The sequence below is a fragment of the Mustela putorius genome, unplaced genomic scaffold (assembly GCF_011764305.1).
Source record: "Mustela putorius furo isolate JIRA1106 unplaced genomic scaffold, ASM1176430v1.1 tig00000870_pilon_pilon_pilon, whole genome shotgun sequence".
Lineage (NCBI taxonomy): Eukaryota > Metazoa > Chordata > Mammalia > Carnivora > Mustelidae > Mustela > Mustela putorius.
In genome coordinates this window covers 2,395,076-2,420,744 of record NW_025421503.1, presented here as the reverse complement: position 1 = coordinate 2,420,744, position 25,669 = coordinate 2,395,076, and the positions used below count along the sequence as shown (strand labels likewise).

The window sequence follows — 25,669 nt, the reverse complement described above, 5'->3', positions numbered from 1 at the left end:
GATGTGGAGAAAGGGGAACCCTCTTCCACTGCTGGTGGAAATGCAAGTTGCTGCAGCCACTTTGTAACAGTGTGGACATTCCTCAAGAAATTAAAAATAGAGCTTCCCTATGATCCTACAGTTGCACTACTGAGTATTTACCCCAAAGATTCAGATGTAATGAAAAGAAGGGCCATCTGTACCCCAATGTTTATAGCAGCAATGGCCACGGTTTCCAAACTGTGGAAAGAACCAAGATGCCCTTCAACGGACGAATGGATAAGGAAGATGGGGTCCATACACACTATGGAGTATTATGTCTCCATCAGAAAGGATGAATACCCAACTTTTGTAGCAACAAAGATGGGACTGGAAGAGATTATGCTGAGTGAAATAAGTCAAGCAGAGAGAGTCAATTATCATATGGTTTCACTTATTTGTGGAGCATAAAAAATAGCATGGAGGACAAGGGGAGATGGAGAGGAGAAGGGAGTTGAGGGAAATTAGAAGGGGAGATGAACCATGAGAGACTATGGACTCTGAAAAACAATCTCAGGATTTTGAAGGGGCAGGGGGTGGGAGGTTGGGGGAACCAGGTGGTGGGTATTAGAGAGGGCACGGATTGCATGGAGCACTGGGTTTAGTGCAAAAACAATAATACTGTTACGCTGAAAAGAAATAAAAAATTAAAAAAAAATGAAAATAAAGGAATGAAGAACTATCTCTTATGTTAATCGATGTCAAAAGAAAGCCAGAATAGCCATACATTTATCAGACAAACTAGATTTTAAAGCACAGACTGTAACAAGAAGAAGGGTATTATATCAAAATTAAAGGGTCTATCCATCAAGAAGATCTAACAATTATAAATATTTATACCTCCAAATAGAAAGCATGCAAATATTTAAATCAATTAATAACAAAAACACCGAATCTCACTGATAATAAAATAATAGCTGGGGACATTAACACTCCACTTACAGCAATGGACTGATCACCTAAGAAGAAAATCAATAAGGAAACAATGGTTCTGAATGAAACACTAGACTGATGGGCTAAACAGATATATTCAGAACATTTCATCCTAAAGCAGCAAAATACACAAATTCTTTTCAAGTATACACAGAATATTTTCCAGAACAGATCACACACTGGATCAAAAATCAGGCTTCAACAAGTACAAAAAGATTGAGATCACACCATGCATAGCTTCAGAACACAACACAATGAAACTTGAAGTCAATCACGAGAAAAAATTTGGAAAGACAACAAATACATCAAGGTTAAAGAACATCCTATTAAAGAATGGCTTAGCCAGGAAATTAAAGGTGAAATTTAAAAAATGAAAACACGACAGCCCAAAACATTTCAGATGCAGTAAAGGTGGTCCTAAGAGGGAAGTATAATATAGCAATACAGGCCTACCTAAGGAAGGAACAAAATTCTCAAATGTATAACCTAATCTTATACATAAAGGGGCTAGGAAAGGAACAGCAAATAACTCAAAGCCAGAAGAAGAAGGGAAATAATAAAGATTAGACCAGAAATAAACATTATTCTGATAAATAAACGTTATACAGATCAATGAAACTAAGAGCTGGTACTTTGAAAGAAGTAATAACATTGATAAACTGTAGCCAGACTTATCAAAAAGAAAAAAGAAAATGACTGAAATAAACAAAATCATGAATGAGGGAGGAGAGATCACAACCAACACAAAAAATATAAACAATTTCAAGAGAGTAATGAAAAATTATATGCCAACACGACATCTGGGAAATCTGGGAAATCTGGAAGACATGAACAAATAATTAGAAACATACAAAATACCAAAACTGAAACAAGAACAATTAGAAAATTTGAACAGACTCATAGCCAGCAAACAAACTGAATCAGCAATCAGAAGTTTCCCAGCAAACAAAATGCAGAGCCAGATGTCTTCCCAGCAGATTTATACCAGATATTTAAAGTAGAGTTAATATATATTCTTCTCAAACCATTCCAAAAAAGCAGAAATGGAAGGAATACTTCCAAACATTCTACAAGGCCAGCATTTCCTTGATTCCAAAACCAGACAAAGACCCCACCAAAAAGGAGAATTACCGCCAATATTCCTGATGAACATGGATGCAGAAATTCTCAATAAGATGCTAGCAATTCACATTCAGCAGTATATTAAAAGAATTATTCACCACAATCATGTGGGATTTATTTCTAGGCTTCAGGGGTGTTCAACAATAGCAAAACAATCAATGCAATATACCACTTTAATAAAAGAAAGGATAAGAACCATATGATCTTCTCAATAGATGTAGAAAAAGCATTTCACAAAATGCAGAATCAATTTTTGATAAAAACCCTCTACCATGTAGGAAGGGGGCAACATACTTCAGTATCATAAAAGCAGTATACAAAAGACCCACAGCCAATATCATCGTCAGTAGGGAAATACTGAGAGCTTTTCCTTTACAGTCAGGAGACAGAAATGTCCAGTCTCACAATTGCTATTTAACATAGTTACTGGAAGTCAGCCTCAGCAGTCAGAAAACAAAAAGAAATAAAAAGCATTCAAATCGGCAAAGAAGAGTCAAACTTTCACTATTTGCAGAGGACATGACACTCTGTGCAGAAAACCCAAAAGATTCCACCAAAATATTAGTAGAACTAATACATCAATTCAGCAATGACACATTATCAAATCAATGTACAGAAATCTGCTGCATTGCTGTAATCCAATTATGAAGCAGCAGAAAGACAAATAAAGCAATCAGTCCCACTTATAATTGCAACAAAAACCGTAAGATTCCTAGGAATAAACCTAACCAAAGAGGTAAAAAATACCCTGAAAACTACAGAACACTTATGAAAGAACTGAAAAGGAGAGAAAGAAGTGGAAAAACATTCCATGCTCAAGGACTTGAAGAACAAACATTTTAAAAATATCTATAGTACTGAAAGCAATCTGCACATTTAAGGCAATCCCTATCAAAACACCACCAGTATTTTTCACAGAGCTAGAACAAATAATCCTAAAATTTGTACGGAAACACAAAACACTCAAAACAGCAAAAGCAATCCTGAAAAAGAAGAGCAAAGCTGGAGACCTCATAATTCCAGACTTTAAACTATATTACAAAGTTGTAGTCATCAAGACAGTATGGTACTGACACAAAAACAGATCTGAAGATCAGTGGAACAGAAAAGAAAACCAAGAAATGGACCAACAACTATATGGTCAATTAATCTTGACAAAGCAAGAATATCCAATGGAAAAAAGTCTCGGGGTGCCTGGGTGGCTCAGTTAGTTGGGTGTCCAACTCTTGATTTTGGCGCAGGTCATGATCTCAGGGTCATGTATCAAGCCCTGTGTCAGGCTCCATGTGTAGGCCCTGCTTAAGATTCTCTCTCTCCTTTTCCCCTTCCCCTTCCTCCCTGCTAGTGTTCCCACTCAAAAAAAAAAAAAAAAGTCTCTTCAAGAAGTGATGCTGGGAAAACTGGGCAGCCATATGCAGAAGAATGACAGGACTAGTTTCTTACACCATACATAAAAATAAACCCGAAATAAAGACCTAAACCTAAGACAGAAAACCATCAAATTCCTAGAGGAGAACACAGCAGAAACCTCTTTGACCTGGCTGTAGTAACTTATTATCAGACACATCTCCAGAGGCAAGGGAAACAAAAGCAGAAATGAACTACAGGGACTTCCTCAAGATAAAAAACTTCTGCACAGCAAAGGAAACAATCACGAAAACTAAAATGCAGCCTTCAGAATCAGAGAAGATAGCTGCAAATAACATACCCGATGAAAGTTTAGTATCCAAAATCTATAAAGAAATATCCAACTCAACACCCAAAAAACAAACAACACAGTTAAGAAATGGGCAGAAGACATGAATAAACATGTTTCCAAAGAAGACATACAGATGGCTAACAGGCACATGAAAAGATACTCAACATCACTCATCATCAGGGAAATACAAATCAAAACACAATGAAGTACTACTTCAGACCTGTCAGAATCACTAACTTTAAGAACAAGGAAACAACAGATGTCGGCAAGGATGTGGAAAAGGTGGAACCATGTTACATTATTGGTGGGAATCCAAACTGATGCAGCCATTCTGGAAAATAGTATGGAGGTTCCTCACCAAATTAAAAACAGAGCTACCCACAACCCAGCAATTGCACTACTAGGAATTTACCTACCAATACAAATACCACTACTAGGTATTAGCCCAAAGAATACAAAAGTACAGATTTGAAGGGGTACATGCACCACAATGGTTTTTTTTTTTCTTTTTTTTTTTTCACCACAATGTTTTTAACAGCATTATCAGTGGCAGTCAAAACATGAAAATAGCCCAAATGTCCATCGATACACACACATATATACACATACACACACATCTCCTTTACATATAATCTATCTAATCTATCTATATCTGCATGGATGCAAGAAAAAAAAAGAAAATAGAAAAAGAGGGACAAGCCAGGAAACAGACTCTTAACTCCTGAGGACAAACTGATGGTTACCAGAGGGGAGGTTGGTGAGGGATTGGTGAAAGAGCTGTTCGGGATTAAGGAGTATACTTGTTTTGATGAGCACAGGGTGTTCTATGGCAGAGCTGAATCACTGTGTTGTACACCTGAAACTAATACAACACTGTATGCTAACTGTACCAGAATTGAAAATAAATAATAAAAAAGTAAATACTGTAAACCATCATATTAGAAATGAGAGGTGACAGGAGGACACTGTAAAACTCCTACCAGGTTTGTTAATCAGTGACAGGTTTTGTAAAAATTAAAATAGGGGAGAAATTAGAGACTAAACTCTGATTTTAACCTACCTAGTTATATATATTGTATACAGATATTGTATATATAGTGTATATATATTGTATATAGATATACTGTATATATCAGATATCTATATTGTATATAGGTAACCTATATACAATAGAAAGAGCTTGGACTTTGGTATTTGAAAAAGCTAGGCTATGAATACATCTCTACTCCTCATGACTTTGAGCAAGTTACTTAAGCTTCCTGAGTCTCAAGCTGTTCATTGTGCAATGATTATAACTACATATGCAGAAGAGTTGTTTGTTTTGTTTTGCCTTTTGGGTGAGAATTGAATAACACAGGATATATTTATAACTCTTTTTTTTTCGACCGGGCAGAACCTTTATTGCTGAACATAAAATACCCACCAGGGAGCCCAGCTGGAGTCCTGGGGGTAGTGGGGGGGAGGGGTGAGTTGCATGGCACAGCTGCTCTCACACCCACAGTGGGCCCAGGCCTGGCGCGGAGCCCTGCCTGGTCCCCCTCCAGGCTGGAGGTTGGGACGCATCCTGGGTGCTAGGCTGAGGGTGCAGGGAGGGGGTGGGAGGAAGGCGGGTGTGCAGAGGGGCTGGCTGGGCAGGGCCCGGCCCAAGGACTAGGCGTATTTATAATTCTTAATACCACAGTAGCGCTCTGTAAAGGGCAGATATTATCATTATTTTCTACTTCCTTATCTCTGAATTGGTCTTATTTCCTTTGCAGTAAAACAATGGGTAGTACCATTCACATTGTACAGACAGATAATCCTGTGTAACCTAGTGACTGCTGAGTTTCTGTGAATACACTCCTAAAATGGTATTAAACACTGTTATCTTCTCAATGATTACAATAAAACTATGGGAATATTTGCCTAGAAAGTACAACTGTCACTATTTGGTCTCATAAAGTACAAACTGCCAGTATCTAATATTAAAAAAAAGTTATTAGTATTATTATTGGTGTTATTTTATTATTTCATGCTGAATGTTCTCCTAGTAGCTAAACTAAATATAAGTGATGGTGGAAACTAAGACTGATAGGGGTAAATAGCACAAGAAATGGAAAGATAATATTTCTTCTATGTAGATATGACTCACACTATAGAACCTAGAAAGGCACACTTTCCGCCACCTAATTGCAAAGCTCACATTTATAAAGTGATATTAAATGCTTCACTCACCCAACCCACCAGTGCTACTTCACACTCCTATATGCAAAGATTGGTACTATGAACAATATGGCAATTAGAAAAAGTCCCAAGTATACCAGTATCTCATAATCTAAAAAGATATATAGACTACAGATATGAGAAAGAAAAAACATTTATAAAGAAAGCACTTACATAAGTTCAAACTATACCTAATAATACTACAAAATTACTTGGGAAAAGAATGAAAATAAAATTGAATTATTTCAAACTAACCTGAGGTGGATTCTGATTTTGTCTTTGTTTCAGAGCTGAGTTCTGCTGGCAAGGAAACTGAGTATTTCAGGCTGTCAGTTGTTTTTTCAGGTATTTCTAGTGTAGCAGAATTTCCTAGCTGTTTACCAAAAAGATTTTTCCTTCATAAGTAAATCATTTTGCCAAAACAATAAAACATCCTAAAAACGTATAGTATGCAAATATACTATGTCCTTCATCTCCTTTCATTTTCTTGACCTCTGTCAATGACTCCTATTATAAGCCAATCCCTCACCCCAACCAATGAAACTCAATGTCTACCTTTTTGGTCCACTTAAACTCTACCTTAGATTTTTCTTTAGGTTTAGGAAGTGATTCTTCTTTGTTGCTTTTTGTCCGCAATGATTTAACTGCTCCATAAATTTGCTGGCTTACAGTATATGCCTTTTCCCCAGTTACCTAATTAAAACAAGAAATGAATCAAATAAGATGTATTTTTAAAAGTCAAAATAACAAATATCAGAAAAATTATGTCAGGAATTTTATGTGAACACTCAGGTCAGAATCAATAATAAAGATATAAATCTTTAGATCATGTAACAGAAAACCCCATTTTTTTCAATCTTATATGAAAGATCATTTGCCTCATGTAAAAGGCTAAAAAATGTAGAGCTGAGACAACACCAAGAGTGAATCCTAAAGTAAACTATGAATTTGGGTGATGATGTGTCAACGTAGGCTTATCAATTGCAACAAATGTACCATTCTAATGGGGGATGTGGAAAACAGACACGGATAATGGAGGATGCTAAGCATATGTGCACAGGAAATCTCTGTACCTTCTGCTTAATTTTGTTGTGAACCTAAAACTGCTCTTAGAAAAATAAATTCTTAAAAATGTATAGTTTGCATTCCCACTGCAATATGTGAATTTAAAAACTATGCCTATTTAACAGAAGTTTGGGAAAGACAGCTTGAGATAATAAACTAAGAAAATAAGATTCTAAGATGCTACAAAGTTAATACTTTTGTTCAAATTTTTATGGTGCTTTCCCCTGTCATAATGTATTAATGCATTTCTCCACAGAATAATATTCTCTTTTAGTAGAAACATAAAATACAAAATGAACTACAAACACACCAAAGCAGAGGCAAGGATGGTGAGTGACTTCCTAAAGCTGCTGTTACTTTCAGATTTCTTTCCCTTTAAAAATCTCCTGATTCCTTCGTTCTATTCTTTCCCCATCCTTTTGTTCCCTATGGCTAAAGTAATTTCAATAGCTATGACTTTTCAAGTTTTAAAGAGGTTTTGGAAGCTTTTCAGGATTATACTTTTTATAAACATGAACTTAAAAATTTTTTAAAACTGTGACTTTCTTGTTTAAAATAGAATTTTTTTTTTTGCTAAGTATATACTTACACTTAAGAAAAATAAATCAATCCACTAATATAAAGTCTTCTTCCTCCCCAAAATGTAACTTTGGTCACAGCTGTGTGGCTATCGTCCCTGAGATTTTCCTCTCATATGTGCATTAGATACATACAGACAATATTTTAGAACAAATGGAATGTTGATATCTATTTGGATCTACCAAAAAGGATGAGGTAGATTTTAGATTTATATGCACTGATATGGATTTCCATGATGAACCACTAAATTGAAAAGACAAGATTAGAGAACAGATTATACTCTACAATCTCAATTATGTTTTAAATTAAATTTTTTTATTTTTTTTTAAGATTTTATTTATTTATTTGACAGACAGAGATCACAAGCAGGCAGAGAGGCAGGCAGGGAGAGAGGAGGAAGCAGGCTCCCTGCCAAGGAGAGAGCCAGTAGCGGTCTGGATCCCAGACCCCGGGACCACGACTGGAGCCAAAGGCAGAGGCTTTAACCCACTGAGCCACCGAGGCCCCCCTTAAATTTTAAAATAAACCACACACATATACACTTAGCTTGTTTCCTTTTTTCAAAATACAAATAGGATCACACTATACATATTGATATTTTAAAAACTCAGCAATTTGTCAGAGATGTTTCCATATCAGTTTATATACCTGTAGATCTGCTTCTTTTATAATAGCTACATAGTAAGTATTCACAATGAATATACCACAGTTAGTTTAATAAATTCCCTATGTTGGGGAATATGGGATTTTTTTTTTTTTGGACAATTATAAGCATGCTGTGATTAGCATTCTTACACATAAAACTGGGACCACACATCTTTGTGGTGTTTCCTGGATGTGAAATATCTGGATTAAAGATTATATGCATTTTAATTTTTTATAATATTGACACATTGCCTCCATAAAGTCAGCGATATAATGTAGTAATTTATACGCCCAACAAAAATGTTTTACTACCCCATTTACCAGAAGCAGTATTATTATGAGTCTTTTAAATCTTTATCAAAGTGAAAGACTCAAAGCCAATCTCTAAATGATCTTTAAATTTGCATTTGATTGCTGATAAAGTTAAGAATATTTCATTTATTAGGCCATTTATGTTTCTTATTTTGTGGATTGCTTGTGTATTACTGTCTTCATTTTCTTTTCTTTTTCTTTTTTTTTACTTTCTTCATTTCCTTAGAGGACATTTATCTTTTTCCTATCAATTTATAGGAGTTCTTAATATAGAAAGGCCATTATTTATTCCTTTGTTATAGATGTTGCAAATATTTTTCCCAGTTTTGTATTTTCCATTAACTTTGTATATATTATATTGTGATCAGAAGAAATACATTTATTTTGATGTAGTAAAATGCATTAATTTTTTTTTGATGGCTTCTGGATTTTAAGAGGGCCTTTTCTATCTCAACATCACTGAAATATTTATCTTCTTTCTTCTAATATTTTTACAGTATTATATTTTATGATCTTTAGTCCACCTGGAATTTATTTTTGCATGATAACTGGTAAAGGTCTAAGATGTTTATCAAAAAAGCTAATTATTCCAACACATGTCTAAAATAACCAATCCATCCTTTCTTTACACACTGATCTGAAATGCCACCTTTACTATACCCTCCCCCTATCCCACAATGTATACAAAGACATACTTGATATATTTGTTTTTGGACGTTCTCTTGGGTTTTTTTTGGGGGGGGTCTATTTTATTGTCTATGCTAGCACAGTTACCAGTACATGGTATATGGTCAACATATACTGGTTGAATGAATGTCATACTCCCTACAAACCCAGGAATTCTGTAAGAACCAAATTAAACTTCTAAATTTGGGAATATATGCCATATTCCAATATTCAGTCCTTTCATCTAGAAACTAGATAGGTCTCTAAATGTATTTAAAGTTGTAAAAATGCCTTTCAGTAAAGTTTAGTAGTTTTAAATAAATATGTCTTAGAACATTATTTGACAAGTTTATTCCTAGATATTTTATAGTTTTCAAAGACAGATTACTTGAGGTTCTTTATGTAAGTTAATAATGAAAACAGTGTGAGGAAAATCATAAAAAGCAAAAAGTAATCCCATCTTGAAGTACATTTCCAAAATGGTGAATAACTGGAGTGTAACTTCTATTTTTTAAAGACCTTTCTGGACTATCATTTTGTGATTTTTTTTAATGTCATAGACCTCAGAGGATTTCCTAAAAGTATGGGCCCTTTCCTTAAGAAAAATACCCATATAGCAGACAAGCTCTTACCTGATACCCTTTGAAGAGATTTGTCTGATTAACTAAAGATGTCTTAAAAATGTATAATAAATAAATGTTCATAGAATGCTGAGTATTCATCGATAGTAGGTACTCTCAAATATGTCTAAGTATTGTCTTTCACAAGTGATCTGTACACTTACCAAGAATCAGTTGTATTTATTTCTAAGTCTCTATATCCATTTTACTATAACTTAAAAAATTAAAATATAACATAATAGGATGAAATATGAGTGTGAAAAGAACTGTTGCCTACAGCAAAATTAAGTTAAATGCTTTGTAAAGCCTAAAAAAAATGACTTACCTAAATTAATTAATTAATAATTAATTAAAATAATCACTCAAATTAGAGGTAGGCAAAGTCAACTGTTAAAGGCTGGAAGAAATAATAACAATTTAAGAGGATTCTGCACTCATATTATTTTAAAAATGTTTTCAGTGTTCATTCTATTTTAAGGAGATCTAAACTGAAAACAGCAGAAGACATAAATGGCTAACCATAAGACAGATGTTATGGATCTTCAACTAGGAGACCCATACTCATAGAAAATACCTACTTCAAAAGAGAGAAAACCAGACACACATTCGTTATAATTTGAAATAAAATATTTAAGGTCTGTATTCATGATTTTTTAAATCTTTCTACTTTAACATTTTTAATTAATTGGTAACTACTGGTCCCAACAATATCAAATTAGAAGGCATCTATTCTATATATAAAATTTTTCATAGTTTTGGGTGGTGGAGTCACTCTGAAGTTTATCATTGATCTCAGGTTAAGAATCCATGTTATATATATATTAGAATCCATCAGTTATTACACATGACATTATGTGATGCCAGTCAAAGAAAAAGCAAGGGTCTCTAGGAGTTTCAGAAACAATAAGTATTTAACCATAGAATAACTTTCAGGAAATCATACTAATATCTTTTATCATAGAAATTTTTATTTGAAGTTCAGGAATTCCTTTATTTTCCTTCTGTCAGAGTAAAATTAAGTTTAATACTTTATTCTTAAAATTAAAAAAAAGATGTGGGGCGCCTGGGTGGCTCAGTGGGTTAAAGCCTATGCCTTCAGCTCAGGTCATGATCCTAGGGTCCTGGGATCGAGCCCCACATTGGGTTCTCTTCTCATCAGGGAGCCTGCTTCCTCCTCTCTCTCTGCCTGCCTCTCTGCCTGCTTGTGATCTCTGCCTGTCAAATCAATAAATAAAATCTTTTAAAAAAATTAAGATACATACTACAAAGTTATCCTGTTATTATGAAACTGTATCTGCCTATTCACCCATCTATCTATCTCTATATACACATAAAGAAAGGTCTCAACAACATTCTACCAAATGTTAACACTGATATTTTTCTGGATAAAAAAATTCCAGGTGGTTAATTGTTTTTTCTTTCCTATACTTTTCTATAATGCTTAAATCATTTAAGGACAAGTAGTAACGAATTTTATTTAAAAAAACATTAAGGCATTACTCTAAACAAACCAAAAGATTCAGTGGCAACATTACACACTGAGAAGAGAAATGGACAGGGAAGCAGGATACCTGAAACTAAATAGAACCCTGGACAAATCAGTCACTGTGAAACTTTCCTGGGCCACAGTTTTCTCATCAGTAAATGAGAAAATGAGGAAGTTGAATGTAATAAGTGCACAAGTTTCTTTAAGCATGTGATCATGTAATTAAGAATGGCATTTACCATCCTGAAATGAATGCGATTTTGCCAAAGTAAGAGCTGATGCTCACTATATTTCTCTGAAAATTAAAGTTGAAGATACTTAGGACATTTAAGTATTGTCACTGTAAGGGTTTAAATAAATATTGAAATGTAGCTATCACTTCAAAGGAACTTACCTTTGCAATTATTACTGACTGAACTGGGTAGCAAACAGTTGCTCCTAAAGTGGCCAGCCCCAGTGGATAAGCAATTTTCTTAAACCTAGAACCTATGAAATTCAAACAAACTATTAAACTCCAAACAGATTCTAGCAGAGACCTGATGGTTTAATAACTTTAATGTTCTCTTTGTTCCTCTTCAAGTCATTGCCCTATGTCAATTTGTTCTTTAGATAATAATACTAATCAAAATGGTAGCTAAAATATTTTTAAGGATCACAATTCAATGCCTTAGTTGTCATGTCCAATTTTAGAATAATATTCTCAATTTAAAATTGATAATTAGCTACACAAAGGGAATGGATAATTTTTTTCTTTTTAAAAACTAGGTTTTTTTTTTTTTCATGTCCTAAGAAAATCAAAATTGTAACCACATTTTTTTCAAGTATCTAATAGGGCATAATAATATCAAAAAACTGATCAACTACCATACTCGTGACACCATGTTAAAGGGAAATGGACTCTTACTACATATCCTGTTTTTTTTTTTAATTTTTTATAAACATGTATTTTTATCCCCAGGGGTACAGGTCTGTGAATCAGCACTCACCAAAGCACATACCCTCCCCAATGTCCATAACCCCACCCCCCTTCTCCCAAACCCCCTCCCCCCAGCAACCCTCAGTTTGTTTTGTAAGATTAAGAGTCACTTATGGTTTGTCTCCCCCCAATCCCATCTTGTTTCATTGATTCTTCTCCTACCCACTTAAGCCCCCATGTTGCATCACCACTTCCTCATATCAGGGAGATCATATGATAGTTATATATACATATCCTGTTTTGATTAAGTCCTTAGGAACATGAAATATTGAAGTAACTAATCAGTTAAGGACTTTAAAAGGAATATAACTCCTTCATGTCACTGATTTAAAACACAGAATTAGTAATTTAATAACTGCAGGTAACGAAATCTTGGAAATGTTGGAAATGTGCTCATTTCCAAAAGAGTATCTAAGAGACATTTTCAAACCTTTTAAAGATTTATTTATTTTAGAGAGAGAAAGCATGAGCAGAGGGAGGGGTAGAGGGAGAAGGAGACAAGCAGACTCCACCTCTCTCCCTCCCCCTAATGTAGGGCTCAATCTTACAACCTTGAGATCATGACCTGACCCAAAATCAAGAGTCAGACATTTAACTGACTGAGCTACCCAGGAGCTCCCAAACTTTTTTTTTTTTAAAAAACAGCAAAATCCTTTTTAAAAAATCTTCCAAATATAATCTCACTAGTAACTTCATACAGCCATAGCTTAGTTCCAACAGACCACTGGTTCAAAACAGTATGTATCCTAAATGCTTGAATGGGTACCTTGGACTCTTATGAACTGGGCATTTAGATGATGGGATTTCTAACTGGGGCAAGTACTTTTACTCTGAAACACCTCTTACGACCCTTATTTTAAAAATGGTACAGCCTAATTGGTATATCAGTAAAGGCTAAGGTGAAAAAAATAACTGGCAATGTCGCAGGCAATGTTAATGAAAGATAAAAAAGATAGAAACAAGAGCTATTTCTGTGTCTGGTTTACCTATCTGAAGGAGGCCTACAGTCATGTCTACAGGACTGAGCTTTGGTAGAGGTGGGTAGGTAGGCTGCTTCGACCTCTAATCTAGCTTTCCTTTGGTTTTAGACTGGTTTGTGTGGTACTGTGAAAGAGGGTCTAGATTTGTTAAGACATATCATAAGACAGAAAAATCAAACATGTCTTAAGTTGCTCCTTTACTCAGGTCCTGCTCACTATTATTCTAGTATCTATAGTTTGTTTCTTGATTTTACTGACCTAACATCTCATAATACAAGTTTCCTTGACTTAGTCAAATTCCCCTAACTGTGCTGCTCCTAACCTCAGAAAGTAGCATTTTCCCCCTTGCTTTGTCATTTTAAATATTAAAAAAGACTTACATTCATTTTCTCTTTACCTGATATGAAGGGTCAGTTTAACAAAATATAAATTTCATTTGGATTCAATAGCTCTACTCCCATAAGTAGGAAAGGACTCTAGACACAGCCACCAATAAGTTATGTACTATGAAATCACTGAGTGATTTCCCTTTTCTGGACCTCTATATGTAGCTAATGGGGTTAGGCTAAATCAACAGCTTTCAAATATTTTTTGACCATGACTCAGAAAAAATTTACATTATGACCTATGACCTATCTTACACACACACACACACACACACACACACTCCATGGAAACAAAACTTTCACAGTATTTGCCCATATTAAGTACAGAACACTCTGACATTTGCTGTTCTCCTGTATTTTATTTCTTTAATAAAATGTCTCCTGAGATTTACTATGCTTATTTCATTATCTAATAATAGGTTGAGATCTGCAACTTGAAAAACAGTGGGTTAGATTATTCTAGCTCTGAAATTTAGAAACAATGTGAATGACCTAAGAAACATTCTTTTGCAGGTGGATTATGAGTTTCTTACTGAAAATTGATTAGTATGTTCTTCTTTGAGTTTTATATGCTACACAGAGTAATCTTGGTTTTCCATTTTTTTCCTAGTAAGTAATTTATAATATGTATCCACGTGAAAGTTGCACAGAGTGTTAGAATTAAAAATGATAAATCAGGAGCCATTATTAGCTATTGGGAGACTGCTAGGTCTATTAGGATGAGATATATGGACCAGAGCTAGAATGTTGGAATGTTCTTATAATTCACCAAGGTTTTATATCCAATTGGGTATACTTGAGTTGAGACTACTTTAAGGACTAAAGCTGGGCAAACAAACCGTAAGGTATGATATTTGATTCCAGACTGATTCAGAGCTATGACTTTGAAGCACACATAATTTCGTTTGGGGGCAATGACTGGCAACTGAGTGGTGGACAGAAGATGAATGGAAGGTGATCAAAATGGCTACTGACCAGAGAGCCGTACCAGCTTCAGTGAGGAGGAGAGCCAGGAATGCCTACTGAGAAGAATTTCCATACTCAGAGGTAGAAGATAGGAAAATACAAAATTCTCTATGTGCTAATGAAAGATAGTTATATAATAGTGTGCAGAAAGTGTTCACATAGTAGTTCAAGACTGCCATTATTAGAAAAGCTGCTTGTAAAGCTGACTCTTGATTGGCATCTGGGGACTTCACTGGTATATAGTTCCCTACAATGATAGAAAACATTCTCTGAATGATAAGAGTGATGCACTGTGCCTAAACCATTTGTTGAAATAATATGGTTTATGCTACTTTCCTTCCAGTATGGAGTTCTGGACATGCTACAGACTGTGTTTAGGTGATCAGCTGCTAATAATAACCTTGACTGCTCAGTCTTTAATGAGCCTCCTTGGCCGACAACATCTTATATGTATTGTCATAATCCATTAGAGGAGGAATTAAGTACATCTTATATGACTCCACTGGAAGAGGATCCTTAGAAGCCTGTACCTAGTTTCTTATAAGCTTTGCCCCATTTGCCTTTTCCCTTTTCTTATTTTACATTGCAGTGTTTCACTGTAATAAGGCCTGTGACTATAGGTTGAGTCTTCTAAGCCTTTCCTACTTAACCATCAAACCCGTGGGTGGTGTTGGGGACCCTCTACAAAAGTGGTAGAGTGAGAACGAATGACAAAGTTCATAGAGATACAGGGTAAAAGAGGGAAAAAAGAAATCAAGCTTATCAAGCTTCATGTGCTGAACGAGTTGTCTACTTTCGCAAACTCCATTCTGAGGTGGCTGGTGTCACTTCTAGGAACTCTGGTCAGGATGAAATTATGAGAGAATAAAATATTTTTCTGATACCAGCGTCTCTATCTCAAATCCTAAATATAGTCCCCAGAATATGGATGGTCATCAGAAAGCAGAGAAAACAAGTTTGAGTGGTTAGCACACACTTTCACATTAACATAAAACTACCAAGGTCTTTTTTTTTTTTTTTGATAGCTAGAGACTGAAAACCTTTAAATATTTTTTTTTAATTTTAAGTTTTATTTATTTATTTGAGAGAGAGAGAGAGAGAGCATGAGCAGTGGGGAGGGGGAACAGGAGAGGGAGAAGCAGACTCCCTGCTTAGCAGGCAGCCTGATGCAGAGCTCAATCCCAGGACCCCAGGATCATGACCTAAACCAAAGGCAGATGCTTAACTAACTAAGCCACCCAGGCACCCTTGAAAATCTTTTTAAAGGGAGAGAAGAAGACGGCAGCAGAGTAGGAAGACTCTAGGCTCGCCTTATCCCACTAACACAAATAGATAACAATCAAATCATCCTAAATACCCCAGAAATTGTCCTGAAGACTGACAGAGCAACTTCTATAATTAAAGGGAAAGAAAAGGCCACATCAAAGAAGGTGGGAAGTATGGGGATGTGGTTTAGGGGAGAAATGGATCCCAGCTGTTGCAGAGGAGAGGGATCCGTGGTCTAGAGAAGGGTGAGACAGAGAGGAACACACAAGGAAATGGACAAGAAGGTTTCTCTAAAGCCAATGGCTCAGAGAATAAGAGAGGCTGAACTTTGTGAGTTCAATCAACCAGTAGGGTTTAAAACCTGGAGATTTAAAGATCAGCAGGCTTGGCTGGGACAGAGTCTAGAAGGTACTGTCCTGCACCTGGAGAGAAGGCAGGCAAACAACTAGGAGGGCAGAAAGTGTGGAAACAGTGATCTGAAGAGGGGCTGAGGCACAGAGTAGGGAGATTATTCGCACTTCTCAGGGCGCATATCTGAGAGGCAACATTCACAGATACCTCTCCAGGAACAAAGGAGCTGGCCAGCACCATTTCCATCTCCTGCCTTTCAGCATTAGCACACAGCTACTGGCAGAAGGTAGTACAGCACCAACACTACTTGCCTAACTTTTATACACCAATACATTCTTTTCAAGAGCACGTGGAACATTTTCCACAATATATAACATATTGTATTACAAAGCAGGCCTCAAAAATATCACAAGATTGAAGACATCCCATGTACCTCTTCTGACCATAGCACTATGAAACTGGAAGGCAACCAAAAGAAAAAATTTGGAACAACCGCAAATACGCAGAAGTTAAACAATATGCTGATAAACAATGAATGACCCAATGAGGAAATTTACAAAGAGGGGCGCCTAGGTGGCTCAGTGGGTTAAGCCTCTGCCTTTGGCTCAGGTCATGATCGCAGGGTCCTGGGATGGAGCCCCGCATCAGACTCCCTCCTCAGTGGGGAGTCTGCTCCCCCCTTCGCCTGCCTCTCTGTCTGTCAAATAAATAAATTAAATCTTAAAAAAAAAATCAGTAATCAAAAACCTCCCAACAAACAAAAGTCCAGGGCCAGATGGCTTCATGGGCAAATTCTACCTAACACTTAAAGAAGAGTTAATACCTATTCTTCTCAAACTATTGCAAACAATAGAAAAGGAAGGATAACTTCCAAATTCATTCAGGGAGGCCAGCATTACCTTGATAACAAAACCAGATAAAGACCCCAATAAAAAGAGAACTACAGGCCAATATTACTGATGAACATAGATGTAAAAATTTTCAATAAAATACTAGCAAACCAAATCCAAAAATATATTAAAGAAATCAGTCACTGCAATCAAGCTGGATTTATTTCTAGGCTGCAAGGGGGGAGTAATGTTTACATATCAAACAACAGGATACACCACATTATTAAAAGGTTAAAAGAAAATATAGGAACCTTTCAAAACATGCCAAAAAAACCCCATTTGACAAAGTAGAACATTCATTCATGACAAAAACCCTCAAAAAAGTAGGGTTAGAGGGAATATACCTCAATATAATAAAGGTCACATATGATAAAACCATAGCTAATAGCATCCTAAATGGCAATAACTTTGAGCTTTGCCTCTATGGTCAGGAACAAGACAATGATACGAACTCTCACTATGATCATTAAACACAGTACTGGAAGTTTTAGCCACACCAGTAAGGCAACAAAAGGAAATAAAAGGCATTTGAAATGGCAAGGAAGGAGTAAAACTTTCATTATTTGCAGGTGACACAGCAATACATATATATAGAAAACCTGAAAGCCTCCACAAAAAACTGCTAGAATAGGCAAATTTAGTAAAGTTGCAGGTACAAAATCAATATACGGAATTCTGTGCATCTGCACCAATAATGACACAGAAGAAAGAGAAATTGAGGAATAAATCCTACTCGCAAATGCAGCAAAGACAGTAAGATAACCAGAAATATTTTTTCACATGTCTGATGGTCATTTGTATGTCTTCTTTGAAGAAACGCCTGTTCATGACTTCTGCCCATTTCTTGATTGGATTATTGTCTCCATGTTGAGTTTGATAAACTCTTTATAGATTATGGATACTAGCCCTTTAACTGATAAGACATTAGTAAACATCTTCTCCTATTCTATTGGCTGTCTTTTAGTTTTGTTGATTGTCTCTTTTGCTGTGCAAAAAGCCTTTTATCTTGATGAAGTACCAATAGTTGATTTTTGCCTTTGTTTCCCTTGCCTTTGGAGGTGTGTCCACCAAAAAGTTGTGGTAGACAAGGTCAAAGAGGTTGCTACAGGTGTTCTCCTCTAGGATTTTGATGGAGCCAGTCTCACAATTAAATATTTCATCCATTTTGAGTTTATTTTTGTGTATGGTATAAGAAAATGGTCCCATTTCATTCTTCTAAATGTGGTTGTCCAATTTTCCCAACACCATTTATGGAAGAGACTGTCCTTTTTTCCACTGGATATTGTTTCCTGCTTTGTTAAAGATTGGTTGACCATAGAGCTAAGGGTCCATTTCTGGGTTCTCTATTCTGTTCCACTGATCTATGTGTCTGTTTTTGTGCCATACCGTCTTGATGACTACAACTTTGTAATAGAGCCTGAAGTCCAAAACTGTGATGCTACGAGCTTTAGCTTTCTTTTTCAACATTCCTCTGGCTATTCAGGGTCATTTCTGGCTCCATACAAATTTTAGGATTATTTGTTCCAGCTCTGTGAAAAAAGTTGATAGTATTTTGGTAGGGACTGCACTGAATGTACTGATTGCTTGAGGTAGCACATACATTCTAACAATATTTATTCTTCCAATACATGAGCATGGAATGTTTTTCCATTTCTTTGTGTCTTCCTCAATTTCTTTCATGAGTACTTTATAGTTTTCTAAGTACAGATCCTTTGCCTCTTTGGTTAGGTTTATTCCTAGGTATCTTATGGTTTTTAGTGCAATTGCAAATGGGATCAACTCCTTAATTTCTCTTTCTTCTATCTCATTGTTAGTGTATAGAAATTCCACTGATTTCTGTGCATTGATTTTTTATCCTGCCACTTTGCTGAATTCCTGTATGAGTTCTAGCAATTCTGGGGTGGGGGTCTCTTGGGTTTTCCACATAGTGTATCATGTTATTGTGAAAAAATGCTCAATATCACTGGGCACTGAGGAAATACAAATCAAAACCACAATGAGACACCACCTTACACCAGTTGGAATGGCTAAAATAAACAACTCAGGAAACAACAGATGTTGGCAAGGATGTGGAAAAAGGGAAACCTTCTTATACTATTGGTAGGAATGCAAGCTGGTGCAGCTACTCTGGAAAACACTATGGAGGTTCCTCAAAAAGTTGAAAATAGAGCTATCCTAAAACCCAGCAACGGCACTACTAGGTATCTACACCAAAGATACAAATGCAGTGATTCGAAGGATCACCTGCACTCCAATGTTCATAGCACCTATGTCCTCAGTAGACAAACTATGGAAAGAGACCATATGTTCATCAATAGAAGAATGGATAAAGAAGAGGTGGTATATATATACACAATGGAATACTACTCAGCCAATAGAAAAGAAATGCCATTTCCCATTTGCAACAGCGTGGATGGAACTAGAGGGTATTATACTAAGCGAAATAAGTCAACCAGAGACAATTATCATATGATCTCACTCCTATGTGGAATTTAAGAAACAAAATAGAGGACCACAGGGGAAGGAAGGGAAAGATAAAACAAGATGAAATCAGAGAGGGAGACAAGCCATAAGAGACTCTTAATCATAGGAAATAAACTGAAGGTGCTGGAGGGGTGGGGTGGGGGATGGGGTAGCTGGGTGATGGATACTAAGGAGGGCATGCTATGTAATGAGCACTGGGAGTTATATAAGACTGATGAATCACTGAACTTTACCTCTGAAACTAATAATATACTATATGTTAATTAATTGAATTTAAATTTAAAAATATAATTTAAAAAAGTAAGATATCTAGGAAGAAATCTAACCAAAGAGGCAAAAGACCTTACTCTGAAAACTATAAAACACTGCTGAGAGAAATTAAAGATGACAGAAGGAAATAGGAAGGCATTCCATGTTCATGGGCTAAAAGAATAAATATTGTTAAAATGTCTATACTACCCAAAGCAATGTACACACTTAATGCAATCCCTATCAAAATGCCAACAGCATTTTTCACAGAACTAGAACAAAACATCTTAAAATTTGCATGGAACCACAAAATACCCTGAATAACCAAAGCAGTAAAAAAGGCAAAGCAAAGTTGGAGGCCTCACAATTCCAAACTTCAAGTTATCAAGCTGTAGTGATCAACACAGTACTGACATAAAATGGATACACATATTAATGGAAGTGAATGGAAATGAACCTAGAAGTATATGGTCAATTAATATTGAAGAAAGAACAAATACAGTAGGAAAAGACAGTATTTTCAACAGATGGTGTTGGGAAAACTCTACAGGAATATGCAAGAGAACAAAACTGAACCACTTCCTTACACCATACACAAAAATAAACTGTAAATGGAGCTAAGACCTAATTGTGAGACAGGAAACCAAGAAAATTCTAGAAGAGAACACAGGCAGTAACTTCTTTGACATTGGCCATAGAAACTTCTTTCTAGATATGTCTCCGGAGGCAAGGGAAACAATGGCAAAAAGAAACTATTAAGACTTAATCAAAATAAAAAGCTTCTGCACAGTGAAGGAAACAACCAACAAAACTGAAAGGCAGCCTACAGGATGGGAAAAAATATCTACAAATGACATATCTGATAAAGGGTTATTATTCAAAATATATAAACAACCTATAAAACTAAACAATAAACAAACAATCCAGTTAAAAAGTAGGCAGAAGACATGACTAGGTATTTTTTCATGAAGATATACAGATGGCCAACAGACACTTGAATAGATGTTTGGTATCACTCATCATCAGGGAAATACAAATCAAAACTACAATACCTTTAAGAATAGTTAAAATTAATAACATAAGAAACAAGAGTTAGTGATAGATGTGGAGAGGAATCCTCTTGGCACTGCTGGTGGTAATGAAAGCTGGTGCAGCCTTTTGGAAAACAGTATGGAATTTCTTCAAATAGTTAAAAATAGAACTATGAACCAACAACTGTACTTCTAGGAATTTATTCAAGGAATACAGAAATAGTAATTCATAGGGATACATGCATCCCAATGTTACAGCAGCATTATATACAGTAGCCAAATTATGGGAACAGTTCAAGTATCCATTGCCTGATAAATGGATCATTGGATGAAGGAGAGAAGACAGATATCAATCACAGAGTTTAACTCAACCTTAAAAAAGAATGAAATCTTCCCATTTTCAAGGACATGGATGGAATTGGAGAGTATTATGCTTAGGGAAATAAGTTAGAGAAAGACAAATACCATGTGATTTCACTCATATGTGGAATTTAAGAATCAAAATGAATGAGCAAAGGGAAAAAAAGAGTGTCATATCAAGAAACAACCTCTTAACTATAAAGAACAAACTGACTATTATGAGAGGGGAGGTAAGTGGGCCATGGGTTAAATAGACGATGGGGATTAAGAAGTTCATTTGTTGTACTGAGAGCTGGGTGTTGTATGAAACTGTTGAATCACTAAATTGTACACCTGAAACTAATATTATACTGTATGTTATCTAACTGGAATTTAAATTTAAAAAACCTTTTAAAAAATAAAGTTATCTAAAAGATGACAAAATGATAAATTATAATTTTAATAGGAACAGCTATATATTTTTGAATTTTATTTTAAATATCATACAGAAAATTGATCTATACTTCTATCACTTTTAATACATGTATAGAGTCATGTAACCACCAGTACATTCAGATATGGAACAGTTCTATCACTGTTAAAAAAAAAAAAATCTCGGGGCGCCTGGGTGGCTCAGTGGGTTAAAGCTTCTGCCTTCGGCTCAGGTCATGATCCCAGCATCCTGGGATCGAGCCCCACATCCAGCTCTCTGCTTAGCAGGGAGCCTGATTCCTCCTGTCTCTCTGTCTGCCTCTCTGCCTACTTGTGATCTCCGTCTGTCAAATAAAAAAAAGAAAATCTTTAAAAAAAAAAAAAAGAAAGAAAAAAAATCTTATGTGACCTCCTTATAGTCAGTCACACCTTCCCATACCTAACTCCTGGGAACTACTGATATTTTGTTTTTGTTGTTGTTAGTATAGTTTTGTCTTTTTGAGAAAGTTGTATGAATAAAATCACAGCACATATAACTTTTTTAGACTGGCTTCTTTATGTCAGATTCATCAAGACTGCTGCATGTGTCAATGGTTTATTCGTTTTATTCATGAGTCTAATTCCTTTGGATGTGCCACAGTTTAGTTTACCCTTGAAAGACATTTAGGTTGTTTCCAGCTTTTGGTAATTATTAATAGAATTACTATAAACATTTAGGTACAGATTTTTCATTTTTCCAGGGTAAATACCCAGAAGTGTGATTACTTGGTCTCATGATAAGAGCATGTTTAACTTTCTAAGAGAAACTTGGGGTGCCTGGGTGACTCAGTCATTAAGCAACTGCCTTCGGCTCGGGTCATGATCCCAGGGTTCTGGGATCAAACCCCACATCGGGCTTCCCACTCAGCAGGAAGCCTGTTTCTCCATCTTCCACTCCCCTGCTTATGTTTCCTCTCTCACTGTGTCTGTCGCTGTCAAATAAATAAATAAAGCCTTTTTTTTAAATTTTTATTTTTTATAAACATTTATTTTTATCCCCAGGGGTACAGGTCTGTGAATCACCAGGTTTACACACTTCACAGCACTCACCAAAGCACATACCCTCCCCAAAGTCCATAACCCCACCCCCCTTCTCCCAACCTCCCCCCCCCCCCCCCGGCAACCCTCAGGTTGTTTTGTGAGATTAAGAGTCACTTATGGTTTGTCTCCCTCCCAATCCCATCTTGTTTCATTTATTCTTCTCCTACCCACTTAAGCCCCCATGTTGCATCACCACTTCCTCATATCAGGGAGATCATATGATAGTTGTCTTTCTCTGCTTGACTTATTTCGCTAAGCATGATACGCTCTAGTTCCATCCATGTTGTCACAAATGGCAAGATTTCATTTCTTTAAATAAAACCTTTTAAAAAAGAGAAATTGTCAAACTGTTTTCTTGAATGGTGGTACCATTTTGTACTCCCACCAGCAGTATATGAGTTTCAGTTGCTCTACATTCTTGACTATACTCGGTATGGTGAGTCTTTTTAATTTTAGACATTCTAATATTGTCACTGTGGCTTTCATTTGCATTTACCTAATAGCTAATGATGTTAAACATCTTGAAATAGCTATATTTTTTAAAGTACAGTCTTTATAAAAATAAACATGTTGTAACGTAGAATCTAAAAATTTTCACAGTACCCTATCCTAACACTATTCAATAAAGACTATGAGGTTTTCCCATGACTGTAAAATTCAGAATATAAAGGAAGTGAAAGAAAAAATTATTTTTTTAAACCCTACCTTTTCTTGCTGAAACCAAGCCTGCCAATGCTGAAACTGTAATCACTCCAAGTTTTGGGAGAAAATCTTGAGGTGGATTCTTCAGGTAAATATATGCATCTATTAAGAAGTAAGTTAAAAACTAATATAAATGACTTATAATAATGACTAATATAAATGACTTAGGCATTCTAAATATGATGTATAAATGCTAAAGAGATTTGCCAAGATAGTAGAAGATGGTAAACACTCTTCAAAAAAAGCTACAAAAATAATGATTTGAGCAGCAAATGAAAAAGCTAGTTAAAACAGTTATTTGCTACAAAATAAAATCTTCCTTCCATAGCTGACTTACTGTTTTCTTAATACAGGCAATTATTACTCTTTAATGAAATATGATGCTAGAGTTCACACCTTTGCATGAATTATTATAAAGTAACTGCTTGTTTATGTAGTATTTATCTGTCTAATGGAAATGCTTCTGGACCTACCTGTTCAAAGTTTGACAGGATCCAGTAGGAATAGAAATATTTTATTTCTATTATAGGAACTTTATAGGAACTATTATAGTTCTATTATAGGAACTATTATAGGAACTTTTCTATATTATAGGAACTTTGAATAATTAACTAGGGATACATGTAGCTTGTAGACATTACTTGCCAATACTCCCCAATACCCAGAGCAGCCAATGCTTTTTGTTAAAACCAATGATCAGGAGAAGTGAGCCTAAACCAAAAGTAGATGAAGAGTGGGCACAAGCCTAGATGTTTTGGCTTTTTATATAATTAAATTATTTGTTTCCATGCAACCCAAAAAATAGATGCTTAATCACATTTAATTATTTAATAGTAATCACCTGTTTAATTATATTCCTCAAGACTGATGAGGAATATAATTTGGAATTAATTCCTATATACCTTAAGTAATAATACCTTTACATGTCATCAATATCATGGAGATATTTAAAATTTTAGCTGATCTTTCTGTCTCCCATACACATTTATTTGAACAATTGGCTTAGGGCAAGAATATTAGGAAGATCTATCTACTGTCAAATACCATTATCAAATTAAATAATCAAATAAAATTGCTTTCCAACATTAGCTCAAATATTCTAATGACTGGTATTAGTGTTTCCTAGCAACGGATGCCAAAATTCTATGTATTTTAACAGCAAACAGCACCTATTTAAACTAATTCATAACAACGTGGACATGTTTCTATTTTATGCTTTGAGCATATAATATGAGCTTTGCAGCTAAACAGACCTCAGTTTGAGTCCAGGCGCTGCCACTTAGTATCTATGTGACCTTGGCAACCTACTTTATCTTTTTAAACCTCAGTTGTCTTATCTGTAAAAAATGGATAATCACAGGGGCACCTGGTTGGCTCAGTTGGTTGGGTATCCAACTCTTGACTTCAGCTTGGGTCATGACCTCACAGTCATGAGATGGAGGCCCATGTTGGGCTCTGTGCTCAGCGTGAAGTCTGCTTGTCCCTCTTCCTCCACCTCTCCTGGCTTGTGCTCATACCCACCCTCACACTCTCTCTCAAATAAATAAATAAAATCTTGTAAAAAGGGGAATAATTATAATACCAACACTCATAGAATTGGTATAGAAATTAAATTTGATAAATTGTATAAAATGCTTATCATAGTGCCTTAACATATAATTGCTTAATTGCTTAATAAATGACAGTTACTATTACTCTCATATTCTCATAAAGTTCTATAGAGTATCTTCTCAGTTGGTAAAACATGATAATGAATAACTTACTGCCTTTATTTCTCTCACATTTAAACCTTGCAAGTTAACAAGACAACAGAACATTTCTGTTTTTTTCTGTTATTCTACAGCTTCTCTTTTTTTCCAATTATATTTGATTTTATTTTTTCAGTGTTCCAAGATTCACTGTTTATGCCCCATACCCAGTGCTCCATGCAATACGTGCCCTCCTTAACATTTCTAATTATGGATGGTTCACTCACCTACCTTTTCCAAATTGTACTGTATCCATTATCCCATTTTTCATAAACACATAAACACCCTAAGCAAAAAGAAAAAAAAAGGACATCTGCATTTTTGAAGATGTTGATAATTAAATCATATAGTCCATATCTCTGAGACCATATTAAAATGTTGACTTAGCATTGTATTCAAATCTAACTCTAATTTTCCTATTTATTCACATGAGAATACTTGT

General features: G+C 35.5%; 1 protein-coding gene across 3 annotated transcripts in view; it reads right to left on the bottom strand.

Annotated features, from left to right (window-relative positions):
- Positions 1-25,669, bottom strand: part of APOOL (apolipoprotein O like) — a 146,382-nt gene that overhangs the window by 28,792 nt on the left and 91,921 nt on the right. For 2 of the 3 annotated variants that reach the window (XM_045085578.1, XM_045085579.1), the window contains exons 4-8: positions 25,459-25,513; positions 23,483-23,581; positions 11,742-11,833; positions 6,554-6,667; positions 6,230-6,347 (exon numbers count right to left, since the gene is read on the bottom strand). In XM_045085578.1, the coding sequence (XP_044941513.1) occupies positions 6,230-6,347; positions 6,554-6,667; positions 11,742-11,833; positions 23,483-23,581; positions 25,459-25,513 (478 nt within the window). The remainder of the gene's footprint in view (positions 1-6,229; positions 6,348-6,553; positions 6,668-11,741; positions 11,834-23,482; positions 23,582-25,458; positions 25,514-25,669) is intronic. The other variant, XM_045085580.1, reaches the window with a different exon arrangement.